Here is a 13274-nt window from a genome sequence, read left to right as displayed (position 1 = left end):
TGGTGGGGCCAACCAGTTTGCCAATCGCCTTCCCGGACCTGCCGTGGTCGAATCGCCAGTACCCTGTACTCGGTGGCCAGATAGCCAGGCACTAGTCCACCTGGACCGTGATTTAAAGGAGTGTACCTTTTATTCGTCGGGCAGCACCGCGGCTGGTTTCATCCCTGCTTAGTGCAGTAACTCGAACCTTCCTCCACGAAGAGAGCCTCTCTCCCCCTGCTGGATCACCCGAACTGCAGGAACTACCAGGAACAACCGCCACCGCAGGAGCCACTTCTTCATTTAAAGGTTGATTGTTCGCCAGGCCGCCCTTTCTTCGCGGTAGCACTAAAGGTGTTTTAAATCCTTTACCTACCTGTTGGGTTGGCCGCTGTTGTGATGTTGCATACAAATGTAATGTGTAATTAATTATATATTCCTTTAGAGGCATGCGCCTTGTAACCCGGACAATGTCTTCGTGTATTGTTCCAGAATGTTGATGGAACCATACACGAAGATGTTGCAGTGAAGATGGTTGGCCTCCTGGGGGCTCCTCCAATTAAACTTATGTGTTAGAAACTATCTCTACGAGTAGTTTATATTAAGTACAAATCCTAACAGCCGCCCCTCTCTCTTAACCTTGTTTGTTTCATCGTCTGCATCCACCTTTTCAAAATCGTTAACCAAAGACTTGACTGCAGCTACAAGTACATTTTGCTCCTGGGCCCTTGCCCTGTACCTCTGACTCTGGCACAGGTCTACTGACTCTTGCTACATTTGTTAGATCTGCCTTCTTTAGATTTATTCTCATCAAGAACTGTGTGGTGCACCTATTTCTTACAACTACCCTTTCCTTCCCTTTGCTAAATCTTGTGAAATGCCATTTTGCTCAGTTTTCATTTAAAGTACTGCCTATACTGATGCACTGTCTTGCTTAAACTGGTTCACAATCTTAAGGGAAGTGTTGCTAGGGTGTGTAAGAAGGCCTTTCTGAATAACTTGTATTTTCCCTTCCTTGTGTGAAATTGTTAGAATACCCCTTCTGTGTGGTTTCCACTGTGCCGTTTTGCTCAGTTTTCACTCTGGTTCACTTGGTCTACAATTTAACTTGGGAGTGTGTATATTTTTCCTTTGACTTAATTTAACTTGCTTGATGACTGTGATACATGTGTTTTATTAGAAGTGTATAAAATAAATATATATATACTTTTTAATACAAAGCTTTGGTCAGTGTTTCCTTGTCCCACAGTACTGTAAGCCTAATGTGTAAACCCTGAATACTGCTCATCTCCCTCTTGCGATAAGTCTGACTGCTCAGCCACAGCTACCAACTAAATCTTTGTGGTAGAGACTGATACCAAAGGGGATTTATTGCTCTCACCTGTAGTCTTAATCTGCTGTAGTTCTCCCTAAGGGAACTGCACAGGATTCTGCCTAACACTTACGCTACAGGATGCTGGCATCTCAGGCTCGGTACTGGAGTGGTTTCAGGCTTTCTCATCCTCACACTCTCAATCGGTCTCTTTAGCCCCCTTCCAATCTTCTCAGGTCGCTGTCTCACATAGGTTCCTCCAGGGCTCTGTGCTGTCCGCGTTGGTTTTCAATATTTATGTCCAACCATTGGCCCATCTCATCCATTCCCATGGCATCGGTTTTATTCCTACGCAGATGAAACCCAGCACTTGTTCTGGCTTGATCTGGAGTGTGAGGGAATGGCTGCTCGCTTGAGATCTTGTCTTGGGGCACGAGGGATTGGCTAAAGATCAGTGGAGAGAAAACTAAAGTACTGCTGGTGGGCCCCCCTTCATCCTCATCTTTGTGCACCAACGATTTCTGGCCATCAACTTTAAGTTGTTTACCTGTCACTGTTAAATAAGTAAAACATTTGTGGATCAAGATCTCTGCCTCCCTGTCATCTGATGCCCACATCAGTACGTTCTGCAGGGCTGGCTTTTTAAACTTAAGCAGTTTTAGAAACTCATACCTTACATCCTGGCCTGCTTCTACGCACCGGTCATCGCAGCCACTATTAATGGCAGCCTTGACTACTGCAATGCCACTTTGCTTGCCCAACCTCTTTATTTACTCAATCGATTACAGGTGCTGCAGAATGCAATCAGTCTGCCTGGCCAATGGCATTACCTATGGACAGTGTTTCCTCAGCGCGACGGGACCTTCATTGGCTCCCCGTCCTGGCTCCTGTTCAGTTTAAATCACTCTGCATCATCTACCGTGCCCATCACAGAATTGGCTGCCTATGTTTACAAGAGAAATCCAATCTTATTGCCCTAGTTGCCCATTGCGCTCTGATTCATCGGCTCTTCTGCTTGTTCCTCATTACCGCTCTGTACGCTGTGCTGGCAGGGCCTTTTCAGTGGTAGGCCTGAAGCTTTGGAACTCACTTCCTCGTCTCATGAAATTGAAGATTTTAATCATTTTAAAGCTTATCTGAACACCTATTTGTTCAATTAATTCCTGGTTCTGTCTGTATTTTTAAGCACTATGATGCCACTGGTGAAAGCTTGCGCTATACAAATTCTAGATATAGAGTCCGACTTGTCCCCCTAAATCTTGCACTTGTCTTATTACAGTTCTGTTGGTTTTGTCTCCAGTTAAGTTAATACCACCTACACGGTTCAAATCAAGGGAAAAGCTTTTATGAACCCTAATCCTGCGAATGCCCTCGACAGTACACTTCTTTGATCGGTGAGTATTAAGTAGCCCGCAGACAAACAGCCTACCAGCGTTGCCTTTTGCCCGACGGGCTTCACCGCAAGGGCGCTCCTGATGCCATTAAGAGGCCGAGGCCACAGTGACATTGTCTGTCATGGCGGCTTGGCCAAAGCAGTGCGCACCGGTGGAAGGATCAGCTGGGCCTAAGTGGCTTCACCGCAAGGGTACTCCTGATGCACTTAAGAGGCTGAGGCCCCTGTGATATCATATGCCGGTGGGGGGCATAGCTCAAGCAGCGCTCACCTACGAGAGGGCCAGCTGGGCAGTGATGCAGTGGAGTAACTTTGCTGAAAATGTTGGGGGAGGACAGGACAATTACGCCCATGCAGTGATGCCTGGTGGGCATTTTGTTTTAAATAAATTCACTCCTAAATGTTTGAAAACGTCTCTGAGATAGATCAGCACAGATCAGGTGGCCTGCTCTGAGTTTATCCCTAACGTATTAACATTACACTCTTATGTAAGGTCACATTCATTCATTCAAGATGGATGCTACAGTCGTTACCATTCTCTAGTTCTCCATGTTTGGCATGGGAGTGCGCCATCTTGAAGCATGTAGGTGAGCATAACAGCCTGGTTATGGGTGCCATCAAAGCCAGGGGTATTGCCTGCGTTTTAGAGCAAATGAGACATTGGCACAGACGTTTGAGAGAGGAATGTGTAATTCTGTAACTAAATATGATTTTGTCTAATGGCGATGAAAAGTACTGTGTGTAAATTATCGCACATCTATATTGACTTCAGATGTACTTTTGCTCTTTCCTTCTACAAGTTTTTCACATTGCGGCAAAGAACTTAAATTCGTTATGATTTTCAATAGTGCACGCAACCCATTCTTTCTAAGAGATGTTAAAAGGCATATTAAGGTAATCATACTTACAACCCGATCGCAGATCAGTTTGTTGAAGACGTTGTGAATTGCCTGGATAGTGGATAAAGCAACTCACGTATCTACTTGCAGCCGTGACATTGTGGACGGTGACACTGGACACTCTTTCATTGACAACTGAGTAGTATTGGTGCGGAACCAAGTCACTGTTCAGTTTCCAAAAAACACTGCTGCTGTTGGTGTAAGACAGTTGGCCCTCATCCAAAATGCATGAAATGTTGATCGTTGACCCCCTCACAACAACAGGCGACTGAGGCTTGATTTGAGTATGTCGAAAAGAGTTTTGGCCTAGGAAAGTTCAAACATGAGTGGGAATTAGTCTACTAACCGCAATCATTGTCACACATTTTAACATGCACTTCTGAGTAGGCATGGGCGAACTTTGGGAGCAGTTTAATGAAGGCAAAAGCCACAAGATGTTGATTGGCAACGCGATCAAACAGAACAAGTAATGTGAACAACAAGACGAGCATCAGCAAGAAAAGCAATGTTACATTTTTAGATTTTTACTTTTCACTAGTCCCAACAAGTGTTTGTTTGCTCTGTTGGCATAGCAGCAGACATCTGCCAGAGGAGTAAGTGAATGGCATACTTGTATGTACGCAGCAGTACTTCAGGACTGGGTGCAAATAGTTCTAATGAAGAAATGGTCTGCTAACTTTGCCCACGGACTGTGCCCAGTATTGGCCCCTAAGCCGATGAGAAAACAGATGAAAATCTTAATTGCTATTGTCAATGTGACTAATTGCGCATAGGAAGTCAATCCCTGATATTTGTTAGCAATACCTGCCATGTGGTGCGAGTACATGGCGATAGTATGGCAGTACACAGCAAATGGTGGTTCTACTGGTCAAGTGGAAACAGCTGGCAAGTGTTATAAGACCCAAAAGACAGTTGGCTCTACCAATGCTTGTTTTATGCAGCCAATGGAGGAAAACACTGACCGCTATCAGTTTTAGATGCAGTAGAGGAGCCAAAGAACATTCTCTTTAATTATAACTGACACTTTGTCTACATAAATTGCTTTTATACTTCAGAATTGTTGTATACTGCATGCATATGACTGCACTTGCTCTGGGCACAGCACTGGAGGAACTGATCTCATTTGCTGGTCTCTTTGATACTTGGTCAGCGCCAGTAGCCCACTTGGAGTAAGAGTGACAGACACACATCAGGACAGAGGTTGTGGTTCTTTTGTACCTAGGTTTCTATGCCACATGCTTGTCGAATGCCTGGTGGAATGTGTGTGTCTAAGTTAGAGACTGTTCGAATTCAGCCAGGATGGGATCACATACATGTAGTTGTCTTAATGTTCGTCTCCTCCTTAACTATCTGCATGAAACCTGCAACATAATAAAGACTCGCCTTTTCTACAAACCTGGATCTAGCCTCTTCCCTACCAGTGACCTGCAGCAACTTGCTGCCTATGATACCACAGAGGTAAATCAAGTGATACTCATACACAACAAGTAGGGAGTAGTACTGATAGAATGACACAATAACTCTTTGTTTCGAGAGCCAATAACCTCAGCCCACCGTGTTCTAGCCATAAGCACCCAGGCAAATAGCCTGGGATATTACAAGTCTTTCTTTTTACAAAAGACACAGCTGACAGAGAGTGAGGGCAGTGTCTTGTATAGTAAAAACAAAGTATATAACTGCCATGGGATTGGCACAAGTTTATCTAAATGGAGTCCCTTCTCCCTTCATAGGAGGGTCCAAGCTCAGACGGAAGTGAGGCAAAGAGGCCGGTAAGTCAGGGCATGGGGAGAATGGGGCTAGTCAGAGGTACAGGGGGCTTGTGGGGAGGGTATGGGGTGAGCTAGGGACATTAAGAAAAGGACTCGATGGGTAGAGTGCCCTTATGTTTGTATCAGCATGCTCAGAACACATTCCAAGCAACTTTACTGGCCCGCCCTTCCACCACATGTAGCTTGACCAGCCCCAGCACTTCCATCTCCTTTCTCGCTGTTGACTTCGCCACAACTGTTGAATAATGGACTCTACATCTCGTAACCAGCAGAGAATGCTACATCCATCATCAATTATATTTTGATGCCGAGATGAGGACAAAATATTACACACATTACATTTCCTGCATATACAATATTAGAATAAGGAACGAAAAAGAGTACAATTTAACGTCTTTAAAATTGTCTGGATCTTTTTCATTTTAGTGCTTTTCACCACATTACCTATTTTGCAACTTTTCCTTGGAACAGAAATCTGCCCATATTTTTGCACCGAGATGTGACCCGAGGGACAGAGTCGATACAATGACTTGTTGAACTAACCACTGGAAGACATTCCCCTGTAATTCCATTACAATGTGTTATATTAATGGATGACATATAGTCCCATTTTCCACATGAATCATAGCACTTTATCCTATTCCTCAGTAATTCCTAGGCACTCCATTCCACAAGAACCTCAGCTCTGCACTCTTCAAAACCTTTACCACTAAAGTAGGTGGCGAAAATGTTGGTTCAGCCTAATTTACTGTTCCTCCTAGCTTAAAATTCCTCACACTTCCCACTCTCATCTTTCATAGCTCCAGAATTTACATACTTATAATTTTCTGTTTTGCAACAGGAACACGTTTTTCTTGATGCCATCAGTTTTTATCAGAGCTATTCTTTCATTGAACATGACCAAAGCTGGAGAATATTTGGAAATACCCACTCTCCCTTCATCAGTTCAAAAGGAGAAAAACCCAAAGATTATAAAGAGTAATCCTGTAACCTCAGAGCCTTTCCGTCACTGCATCAATCCAGGTTCGCTCATTTTCCACTGTCTGTTGTACACATTCATGGACACATCTATTGAACTGTTTCATAAAGCCATTATAATCTGGGTGAGAATCCACTCCATACTCCCCCCATTAACAGCTTTCCTTATTTGTAACTGTTGTGAAGACCTGAGAAGACCTGTGACTCACTGTTGGTGATAACCTCATCTGGCTATTCCTACCTTCTGATAAGAGTCAAATAAATCAACAACAAACTTTCACTAATTTATCATTCAGGTTCTTGTTCAGATACTCCAGCATCTCTTAAAGTTAGCCGTGTTTCTGACAATGAATCTAAAATGTAAACTCCAAGCCTGTCCCATGGTCTTTCTGTCATGTGTAGTGACGACAAGCCATTTTTAGCAATATTTTTGAGTTCTATTGCAATTCAAGTCTGGCCAGCAGCTGGAAACATGCATTTCAACTTGCAGGCCCCATCTTGGGTACCAATAAACTTCCCAGAGCATGCATATATGCATACACAATTACTCTACTTCACAAACCCCCAGTCTATAAAAGCTCAGAAAAGTCCCTCCTTCCAAACACAATTCAACTGCCTTCATGCCGTCTGGTCTGCTGTGAGCTCATAATCCATTAGTCCTTGGAAACCCTAAACATCATTTTCTCCTTCTAATGATTCTTCTAAAGAGATAGCTTTCACCTAATTAACCATAAGGCTGGCCACAACACTTTCTTGTTTCAAGTGAGATGTTTATTCTTTACCCAAGAGCAACCTTGGAAGGCAATCTTCAATCAAATTTATTTTTCTTTGTAAATTTGTAAATAAACACCTTTGAAGTCATTCTTGCAAACTGTATCCTTAGCCATCCATTCTTGAATATAGGGCACTAGTGGGAGAGCATTTACTAATGGTTAATGATCAATTCTAATCATGAAATGACTACCCCAAAATGCAGTGTCTAAAAGGTTTGTCTGCCCAGGAGCAGGCTAAGTTTTCAACCACAGATAACCTTGTGACAGAGTTTGACCCTGCTCTTGATGGAAACAAAATCAATCTTCCTTCTTTGTTTTTCTTCTGTGATAGGACAGTGCCCCAAAATCATGGGTCTTGGGATCTACTGGAATGACTTAGAGAACACTGGAATCTAAACCCCTTATATAGGTGCACAGCAAATTTATTGTACAACCTTATCACTTGCCAATTCATACTCATCATTCTATTTAAATTGTCTATGATTCTTCATGAATACATAGGTGGATTTGTGATCGACGAGAAAAAATCCTTAGACGCATACAATACAATTTAACAACCACCCAAAAATAATGTCGCAAAATGTATCTTTGCTGGTTGCTGTTGGTGTATCCCAAATGGCTGTCATAGTATCCACTTGGGAAGATATCCGTTTCCACTCATGACATGTACTTAATAAATGACCTAAACTTGCGCTTAGAAAACTCAATCGTTAGACCCCTTTTTCAAGCTGATGAGATACCTTATTCAACTACTCATCATTTGCAACTTTTTTTTTCCTTCAAACTATTACGTCATTCTGGAAGATGAGAATCTCACTAACTCTTCTGAGGCGACTTCCTCGGGTGTTGAAAAAGTGCAACCACAGACTAAACAGAACAGAACTGTATCATAATGGGTTATGAGTGTAGAGGAACCTGATAGTATGTGGCCGAAAGGTTAAGTATGGCGAATAATGTTGGCAGCTTGAATGGTATTTATAATTCCTCATATTATATGTAAGGGATACCTTTCCACCAAGAAACTCAATTTTTATGTACTACTCCCTCTTGAACCAATTACTCAAGTTTGCCTACACTTATTCTCTTTACATTCATGGAATGTTACTTGCTTTATGGACTGTGGAGATAGCATCTTTATTAAGAATCATTTATGAGTATATCTTTTGAGAATTCTAAAATGTATTTTAGTAAGAATCCTAGAAACACCTAACTTTGGGAATTTCCTTCACTCTGGAAATGCTCTCTTGATCATTTTCCTCATTGTACACATACATATGTGTTTTTAATGAAACGGTTAAGATTGAAATACCTTGGACATTTCATCCCCAAGCTAACAGCCCCTCTTGAGGGCCACATACAACTACACACTGGTGTATCTCTCTTTATGGTGCAATAATACTTCTCTATGCTCAACCATGAAAACAGAGTTTCCTTCAAACGCTCATAATAGTTTGATGTATGATAAGTTCTTCCATAATTTTAAAATGTATGGTTAATCTGAATTTGCTATTAATATGGCTGTTATTCCATCAATCATGACCATATGGCAGGTGAGCTCTTATTCCTTCTTTCTCAACATTAAGCACTGTTCCGACTCATCACTTGAACCTCGACACAAGTCACATTTTTTACACTTATGCTTTTTTCACATCCAATGGTAAAATGGTCCACAATTCCAGAAATGTTTGTCAAAATGACTGAAATGTGTTCGAACTTGCGAAAATGTCCTGGTCTAAAGTGACAGTAGCCCCTAATTTGACCTTTGTTCATGTTAACCATTTCAGCATCCTTATTATCTCTCATCTTATTTGTTGCCTTATTATGAGAAATATTTGCTACCAGTTTTTGTTCAGAAATGACTAAAACTCCTGTCTACTTATCATTTACAGCTTTGGAACATAAGGCAAGTTGTTTTTTTTGTTGTTTTACAATGGCTATTGTACTGCATAAGGTAGAATTGCCATACAGCCACAACCGTTCATGCACTATAATGTTTATCCTGGGGTATGAAATGAGGACTAGCTAAGCGCTGGTCAGAAAGATTTGTAAGGTAGGACAAAGATTTTGTAGAATATTACCAGCAGCATAGAATACATGATGACACTCATACCATAAATGTCTAATTGACTGTACATGGAATAAATATCATGTGTCTTGGTTTTCAGGAAATATATTGAAAAATAGTATTCAGTTTATCAAGTAATTGTTTTAATAAAACGTTCCATATCGTTTTTAGCACTATGTTGCTGTTTGGCGGTAAAATCATGCTCATTCATGCCTTCATCAATTTCTGCCGACACAAAGGGGGAAAACGTCTGACCTTCCAATTCTAATGAATCTAAAAGGACAGAATTCCTTTTAGTGTTACATACTGTCACAAAGGTGCCAATGACCAGGCCAATAAAGCAATTCATACTACTATTTATTTGGGAAATATAATACAGGTTAGCCAAAACACCAAATAGCTACTGTAATTATAAAAACCAAATGAACCTTCAGTCCTCTTCTTCCCAAATGATCTTCCCGAGTTCACAACTCAGGCTTAAAGGGTTTCACGCACCATTCTTCCCTGTGCTTCTCATGATCTTTTCTCCTCGATTCTGTTCAGTTCTGTGTTTAAGGTGTTCCAGCTCCCTTTCTTGATAGTCCTCACTGGATCTCTTCTCCTTGAGACTCAATACTGGATTTGAATGGGTTTACACACTCATTGTCACTGGTCCTTGCTTCTAAGACAATCAAGTTTGCCCCCACCCACAGGTTGTGCCAGGCCAGACCTAGGAGACTCTTTATCCCCTACTTCATGATCCGGATTCCTACCCCTAAGCCTTAAAGTGGCATTGTGTAAGTCCTAGGGTTAGATCCCTCTTGAAGCTTGCAATATCATGTCAGCCCTAAGAGGATGCAATTACATGCATTGATTAAGATGCTAACTAATAGAAAGTCAGAGCGTGAGTCACCCTTTTCCAACCAATTGTCACGATTATGATAAGTATCTTCATCATTATCTATGCAATGAGTAAAAGGAGATGAAGATGAGCCATTTCAGATCCTATGATCTTGATGTTCTTAACAATGAGACAGTATTGCCTCAAAAGCAGAACAAAAATAGAATACAATCACATTTTAACTTGCGCCTATCAAAATACTCATATTCCAGTAACAGTCAATCCAATCTTCCTTGCCCTTTAGCTAATAAAAAAAGTATAAGAAAGCAGATTCAATCATCCAGTAGCTCAATGTTTGTTTGATGTTCTTTGTCATTGACAAAGCATAAGACCTCCCTCTGAGGTAATCGACATTCAGTTGGTTACTGTACAGAAGGATTTACTGCTTCCCGTTACCTCGCAAACAGCTTTGTGGGATTTCACTTGTCCACACCAGACATTACTGTGGAAACACGTGGCAAAAACAACATTTGCATTGTGTCCCATTATCAAATGTCCATATGGGACACCTGTAGGGAAACTACAAAGAGTAAAATGACTGATATTGCATGTTTTGAAAGCTTATTGAGGAGCAGAACCAGGCCAGAAGTAATTGTGTACAAATAATTGATCGGTACCAGCAATTGTGCAATATTACGGCAGCCCTAAGCAGATGCAAGTACATGCATTGATTAAGATGCACCAAGTTTAAGGTGCATGCATACTAATCATCGGCTTGTAGTATTCTAATCATATCTGACCTCCACACAAGCAACGACAGACCATTACAGTATTACCATTTCCTAGTAAAAAGGCCTTGAGAGCGACAAAGAGGTCGAAACACGTGCTGTATGTCCACAGCAGGAATACATTGAATTTCTGCAACATTCTTTTGCGATCTCGTATTTGACTTAAAAATCTTAAAATCAATTGCTAACTAATAGAAAGCCACAGCGCGAGTCACACTTTTCCAGCCCATTATCACGTTTACCACTTCAAAGCCCTGGTTGGGTGGGTCTTGTGGAGGGGTGAGCGCTGCCTGTCAAGACTTTTGTTTCAATACAAGTGGTCAATAGCGCATTGATATACCTTCGAACTCACTCAAAAAATTATACTTATGATAATCAAGAATATTTATGACTCTCTTTTCAACTACTCAGTGAAATGGAGGGTGCAGAAAGGATTCATGGTTGTCAAATGCTTTTTGGCTTGATGATTGTACTGTAAAAAACAAAGTAAAACCAAAGATTTCTTTCCTTATGTGGACAAATATGTCTAACTGGCTGCACAGTTTTTCTTCTGTGGGAAATAAAAAACTAGTTTGGAATTTTGAAAAAATCATTGGGAAATGTTAAGAAACTTTTCTGATGAACATTGGAATTGCAAGAGTAGCTTAGGAGAGTGTCTCTCTCTGTAAAATTAAGGCTCATTTCATTATAAGAATGAGGCATCCCAAGGCTTTTTAAGAGCCATCATTTCAAGGTAAGGTATCTACATTTAGTTAAACATTTTGCATTAGTGCATTGTCAGCATCTGCTATATGTACTCCATCATCATATACAGATTAGTCATGTAAAACTGGATGTTGTTTTTAGACATCCAATGTGTTCCATGGTCAGTCATGAATGCAGAGACAACTGTACCAACATTTCTCCATATTTTCTCTATTTTAGAATGGATTTTTTGTCCACTTCCATTTTTGTGTCAGTAAGGGTACAGTTCCAGGCGTTTTACTAAATCATGCTTCATAAAGAAAGAAACCCCATGATGATTCCACCAATCATTGTCTCTACTATCATTGGCAATATCAGGGTTTTTCCTGTTTGTCAGAGAAGCTAATTTAGGCAAAGGTCGGTTCCACTTCATATACCGCTCACCAAACCAAATAAATCTAAAATTGGGACTATTCAGATTGATGTCAAATCTTAAGGATCAGCAATAAATCATTAACTAACAGGTCATGACTCGCCCAAGAACCAGGTAGTTTTACCTTGAGAATTGATGATTTCTTCCCTGTAAGTGAGGTCTGAAGTAAATGAAAGGGTGCCTGCAAGTGCTGCATATTTCAGTTTTGGAGGGAAAAGTGTTTCTGTAAAACTATTCATGATTGAACCTCACCCTACAACCTCACCCACTCCTTAAACGCCACCAGATGCCATATTTGGATAGAGTTGAGTGAATGTTAGCAGCTGCAATACTTGAACTAAGTTGTGGACACTGGCATGGACAAGGCTAGGATAGAATTGTGAATGATGGCAGGTGCTGCGACTTAACGTAGTTGCGAACGCTGGCACATGCCAGGCTTCAAGCGAGCTGTGAGCGGTAGCCTGCGTGAGAAGCTGGTTAAACTATGAATGCCAACCACTGCTAAGTCTGGGTGGAGTGGCCGACCGATGCCGTGTATTGACTGGAATGGGAAGGCTATCTTGGCTAGATTTGGGTGGAGTCATAAATACCTGCTCACCCCGCATACAGACAGGTCTGACAGAGATTGGCCTGACCAAACTTGGACACGGTAATGAATATGGGTGGGTGTCATGTATGGAAGGGACTGTGGGGTGTCGGCCAGTCCCAGATCTGGATGGAGGTGTGGAGATGCTCTTGCCCCCGACCTGGAGAGGAAATATGGAAGTTTAGCGCTTCGCTTCCTAACAGCTATGCCAGCTAACCAATCCACTAACAAGTTTCAACCCTCTGCATACACCTCTCAAACTCGACCCAAACACAACCACAATCCTATAAACAAAGCAATCCGCACAAACTTTACAGCACTATAACACTACAACAACAAAATAAACCACACAAAGACTTGTACAACAGCACACGATGACTACCGACCGAATACACCCCAAGCCCAGCCAACGGAGTTAACCGGGTTGAGGCCACCAACAGCACATCACTGCTCTCTTGCACTTTTCCAGCTTATTCCCACTAACTCACCCCATTCCATTTTTTCCGAGCCGCCAGGGGACCACTTCGTTGGTGATTGTGCGCGGTACAAATATCCTTTAACATTACATTTCTTGAAATACATTTTAAGAAATAGAGTTTTCACAATTCATATTGAATTGTAATGTTCAATTTTTAGTGATTGGAAAGCCTGTCTTATTTCTATGTTTGTTTTTTTCTGAAAACTGTTGAAGAGCTCCAATTTATATTGATATTTTATTTATATCGCGCTCGTACTCAAGTGTTTCAGAGCGCGACCAGACATGGGAGGGAAAACAAACGAGAACAAAACAACAAT

At 41.4% G+C, this 13274-nt stretch overlaps 1 protein-coding gene across 1 annotated transcript in view; it reads right to left on the bottom strand.

Annotated features, from left to right (window-relative positions):
• The window catches only part of IL31RA (interleukin 31 receptor A), an 841398-nt gene that overhangs the window by 589421 nt on the left and 238703 nt on the right, over positions 1-13274 (bottom strand). Inside the window, exon 3 of the mRNA XM_069627290.1 lies at positions 3593-3889. Coding sequence (XP_069483391.1) covers positions 3593-3889 — 297 coding nt within the window. The remainder of the gene's footprint in view (positions 1-3592; positions 3890-13274) is intronic.

This window comes from Ambystoma mexicanum, chromosome 6p (genome assembly GCF_040938575.1).
Source record: "Ambystoma mexicanum isolate Mex_15411 chromosome 6p, UKY_AmexF1_1, whole genome shotgun sequence".
Taxonomy (NCBI): Eukaryota; Metazoa; Chordata; class Amphibia; order Caudata; family Ambystomatidae; genus Ambystoma; species Ambystoma mexicanum.
The sequence above is the reverse complement of the archived record's forward strand: the minus strand, read 5'-3'. Positions and strand labels throughout refer to the sequence as shown.